Genomic DNA, 5000 nt, shown 5'->3' on the forward strand with positions numbered 1-5000 from the left:
CATACTTACCGGAAGCCTTCCTTTCCTTCCATCCAGCGTCGGAAGAGAATGGCTGAGGTGTTGACGCAGTGGCTGTCCTGAAGCAGACAGGCCCACGTCACCACCTCCTGGCGAAGCAGCTGGGTCTGTAGGTCGGCCTCGGGGTCTTGTTTGAAGCCCAGTGTGTCGTAGAGAGGCTTCAAGAGGGAGAGGAAATATTCCTGGAAACGAGAGACTAATAAGTATGTATGATGTATAGAAAGCTATATTCATATAGATAGATAGATAGACAGACAGACAGATAGATAGATAGATAGATAGATACAGAGAGAGAGAGAGGGAGAGAGAGAGAAGAGAGAGAGAGAGAGAGAGAGAGAGAGAGAGAGAGAGAGAGAGAGAGAGAGAGAGAGAGAGAGAGAGAGAGAGAGAGAGAGAGAGAGAGAGAAAGAGAGAGAGAGAGAGAGAGAGAGAGAGAGAGAGAGAGAGAGAGAGAGAGAGAGAGAGAGAGAGAGAGAGAGAGAGAGAGAGAGAGAGAGAGATACGACAGGAGAAATTAAAACGAACATACTTTAGTATACACCTAAATCCATCCAACATCAAAATTTAATACAAAGAGGCATGGCAACAAGCACCTCCCTTTGTTACATCCGAAATACCTTAAGAGCGCCATAGGAAGCCGAATACCGAAACATATCACAGATGAACTGCATGTTTCTAAAGGCCGCCTGCCAAGCCACGTAGCTCTCTTCTGCTTGGAGGTACATCGTAGTGTTAAGGGCAGTTTTGTAGGAAAGCAGACCTGTAGAAGGAAGCTATGGGGTAGACGTGGGCCCAAGAGGATTCCTGAGGGTTGGGTAAAATTTCTAATAGCAAAGGGTAACATACTTAGGCAAGTACGTACATATACCTGACTGAGTAGAGACGACATATCTATGGACAGTCAACATAGTTATGTGTTTCACTGAACCTTACTGATTATCAATAACTACAATATGCAAACGGAAATGAGTAGTTAATGGCAAATTCTGTTGAAAAAGTAAATCCCCTTGACTTCAAGCACCATTCACTCAAGACCACTGACCTGGGAGACCCACCTGCTCTGGCGAGGGCGAGGGCGTCGTCGATAATCTGCGCTCTGTTGGTGACGTGGATGACCTCGTGGTCCTCCTGCAGCTGTAGAGCCAACAGGTTCCAGTTGTAGTCGTTGTAGTTCACGCGGTAGTACCCTGTTGGATCGGGTCTTTTTACTGGGATTGCGAGGGTGAGCTTAATGGGGACTTGATCTATTTATCTATATATTTACCTATCTATCTATATACCCATCTATGTGTGTTGATTAATCCATTAATCCATTCACCATTTTCTGTCGACCTTTCACGTTCACCATGGAAAACGGTACACATACCGGTCATCTGAAGGTTGAAAATGTGCCAGAACTGCGGCGGCGGAAGACCCGTGACTGTGACATGGTCGGCGTGACTGCTGAGCCAGGTTTGAGCTCGTGTGTGGCGGAAGAACGGCCGCTTCTGACTGGTGAAGGTGACTGGGACCCACCACTTGTACGAAAGATCTTCCTCCTTCTCGTCGCCTAAGGTCAGGAACCGTTTCTGAAAAGAAATTGCGGCTGTGTTAGTTTATGCATTGGTGGCCTTATAAATGGAGGAGTTTGGATTAATAACATGCGACGTTAATGGTACTAAGAAATTATGTCATGGCACTATCCTTCTTATAGATGTGAAAGAAATATTCAGAGTTCACTGGGGCTTCGCTTTATGGTTACGGGGAACCGAAATAACGCATATTTAAAAAGGAAAACATCAGTTATCACCGACAGAAACAAAATCACAAATCTGTTCATACCCATTAGCTCACCTGTGTTAGTTTCGCATTGCCGTTGTGGTCGGTGGTGACAGTGACCACTGGGTAACCCTCCTGCAGCGTCCACGTGTCCATTATGGTTTTCACTGTTACATCTGACGGGAGAGAGTTGTCCTCCAGGTAGGCTTCTGTCATGAAGTGCCAAAGATCGTCTTGGTTTGCGTTGGCGTATTTCCTGCAGGAGGGAAAGGGTACTTGGCAGTTCTCTTTCTGCTATCTGTCTCTGTCCATTTGTTTCTCTCACTGGCTATCTGTCTGTCTGTCTATTTCTCTGTCTGTCTATCTGTCTGTCTATATCTGTCTCTCTCTCTCTCTTGTTACCCATCCAACTGTATTGCGTTTGCATGCCAAACGACATGAGCTTATCCTATTCCTTCAGTTGACCCTAGTAGTATAACGAACACCTATAAATAATACATTCTACATATCCACACATACCCCTTCGTCTACTGCAACACTAAGAGGCGGATTTCGCGATCACTTACAGCGTGGAAAGATAGCTGGTCAGCCCCTTCTGGAACGTCTCTTCGGTCAGGAAGTGTTGCATCATCCGGATAATTGACGCTCCTGGAAAAGGGAGTGTTTCAGATCAGGAGGCTTTGGTGCTGGTCGATGACTCTGGCGGCGCAATGTATTTTTTTATTCTTTATTTTCTGCGACATCTTGACGTCGATGCATTTGTGGGAAAGGATCTTTGAAGTGCTGAAGTTTCAGTTACGAAAATGGTAGAACACAAATAAGGAAAAGCTGTTATTCACACACACACACACACACACACACAGACACACACACACACATACATACATATATATATATATATATATATATATATATATATGTGTATATATATTCATATATATACATAAAATGGCATTGATAAAGTCAGTGGAATTTATTAAAATATATAAAACCAACAGAGAGAAAAAAACGTAACACTGTTGTCATCAACCTCTTGAGGTTTTATCTTATCATTAATAAGAAGAAAAAAAATGAGAGAGAGAAAGGAACAAAAAGGAAGCACGAGAGAGAGAGAGAGAGAGAGAGAGAGAGAGAGAGAGAGAGAGAGAGAGAGAGAGAGAGAGAGAGAGAGAGAGAGAGAGAGAGAGAGAGAGAGAGAGATAGAGAGAGTAGAGAGAGAGAGAGAGAGAGAGAGAGAGAGAGAGAGAGAGAGAGAGAGAGAGAGAGAGAGAGAGAGACAGACAGAAAAATAGACAGACAGTAACAGAACCAAAGAAAAAAAAAAAAAAAAATCACCAACACCTTTTCTACTGACCCCCAAACTAACCTTTATTGTACGGGATCTCATCGAACACATCATAGATAAAGGCCGGGCTGGGGATGGCGTCGCTCACGGGGTGCGAAGAGCGGAGGCCGTCGTGGTGCATGATGTACTGCTGCTGGTCCACCACGAACCCGTCCACCAAACCCCACCCGGGCTCCAGCTGCCAGGGGGAAGAACGCGGGGCTTAGGGTCTGGACTTTATACTACGACGGAGGTGGTTGTAAAATCCACTTTGTAAAATATATGAGGAATTTTAGAAGGATTCCGGAATTTTCAATGAGCAGTTTGTGCGGAGAGAAAGAGAGAGAGAGAGAGAGAGAGAGAGAGAGAGAGAGAGAGAGAGAGAGAGAGAGAGAGAGAGAGAGAGAGAGAGAGAGAGAGAGAGAGAGAGAGAGAGAGAGAGAGAGAGAGAGAGAGAGAGAGAGAGAGAGAAGAGAGAGAGAAGAGAGAGAGAGAGAGAAAGAGAGAGAGATAGATAGAGAGAGAGAGAAAGAGAGATAGATAGATAGATAGATAGATAGATAGATAGATAGATAGATAGAGAGAGAGAGAGAGAGAGAGAGAGAGAGAGAGAGAGAGAGAGAACCTCACCTGATCAATGGCCACATTGGCCATGTAGGTCGCGAAACCCTCGCTGAGCCAGAGGTCTGTCCACCACTTGGGCGTGACGAGGTTTCCGAACCACTGGTGGGCCATCTCGTGAGTTATGAGGCGGGCCAAGTTTCTCTGCTGAGTCGCCGAGGAGTTAGCGGGGTCGATCAGGAAGAGGGACTCTCTATTGCAAAGAGGGGGGGGGGGGGAGGTCAGGTTGTTGTATGCAATGAACTGAATTTCCTGACCGAGATAGGGATCATGAGAGTACATATGGCACTTCTACGAAAGAGGTTGATGATAACACAATTACGAATGCTAACTCTGCGAATCAGAAGAACAATACTAATCCAATAATCCTCATAATAATATAATATCAAGCGTGAATAAGACCACAACATAAACAAAACACTTCACTTAACCTGCACGTAATGAGACCCCAGTTTTCCATGGCACTGAAGGAGGTCTCGGGAAGGGCCACCAAGTCCATCTTCCGGAGCGGATACGACAGGTTGAAGTAATTCTCGAAGAAGTGGAGACTGTAATTGGCCACCGTAAGCGCGAGGCCGGTTTGCTCAAGTGCGTCTCGTCGGGTCCAGGCTGGGGGGTGGGAGTGGGGGGTAGGGGGGAATCAGGCTGTTAGTAGTTGGAGGGAGGTTTGTGATGGAGGGAATCACTCACTTACCCTCCATCTCCTCTCTCTTTCTCTTTCTCTTTCTTTCTCTCTCTCTCTCATTCTCTCCTTTTCTCCCTCTCCCCCTCTCTCACTTCCTCCCTCTCTCCCCCTCTCTCCTTTCTCTCCCTTCCCTCCCCTTCTCTCACGCCTCCTTCTCTTCGTCCTTCCCTCCTCTTCAACCCTTCCTCCCTCCCTCTCTCTCCGTCCTATCCCCCTCCCCTTTCCCCTCCCTCCCTCCCTCCCTCCCTTCCTCCCTCTCTCTCCCTCCCTCCTCCCTCTCCCTTCCCTTCCCCTTCTCTCTCCTCCCCTCCCTCTCTCCCTCCCTCTTTCTCGCTTCCTCCTTCCCTTCATCCCTCCCTTCTCTCCCGCCCTTCCTCCCTCTCTCTTTCCCTCCCCCTCTCCATCCCTCCCTTCCTCCCTCTCCTTCCCTCTCCCTCTCTCCCTTCCTCCCTCTCCTTCCCTCTACCTTTCTCCCACTCCCCTTCCCTTTCTCTCTACCTCCCTCCTTCCCCTTTTCTCTCTCCCTCTCTCTCTCTTTCTCTTTCTCACTTACTCACCTCGCTTTCCCTCCCTCCCTCCCTCCCTCCCTCTCTC

General features: G+C 47.2%; 1 protein-coding gene across 1 annotated transcript in view; it reads right to left on the bottom strand.

Moving 5' to 3' along the window:
* The window catches only part of LOC125034744 (aminopeptidase N-like), a 21778-nt gene that overhangs the window by 2920 nt on the left and 13858 nt on the right, over nt 1–5000 (bottom strand). The window contains exons 7-15 of the mRNA XM_047626685.1: nt 4153–4330; nt 3731–3914; nt 3143–3299; nt 2343–2424; nt 1852–2032; nt 1385–1586; nt 1074–1205; nt 636–778; nt 10–200 (exon numbers count right to left, since the gene is read on the bottom strand). Of these exons, the coding sequence (XP_047482641.1) occupies nt 10–200; nt 636–778; nt 1074–1205; nt 1385–1586; nt 1852–2032; nt 2343–2424; nt 3143–3299; nt 3731–3914; nt 4153–4330 (1450 nt within the window). The remainder of the gene's footprint in view (nt 1–9; nt 201–635; nt 779–1073; nt 1206–1384; nt 1587–1851; nt 2033–2342; nt 2425–3142; nt 3300–3730; nt 3915–4152; nt 4331–5000) is intronic.

The sequence above is a fragment of the Penaeus chinensis genome, chromosome 18, assembly GCF_019202785.1.
Source record: "Penaeus chinensis breed Huanghai No. 1 chromosome 18, ASM1920278v2, whole genome shotgun sequence".
Classification (NCBI taxonomy): domain Eukaryota; kingdom Metazoa; phylum Arthropoda; class Malacostraca; order Decapoda; family Penaeidae; genus Penaeus; species Penaeus chinensis.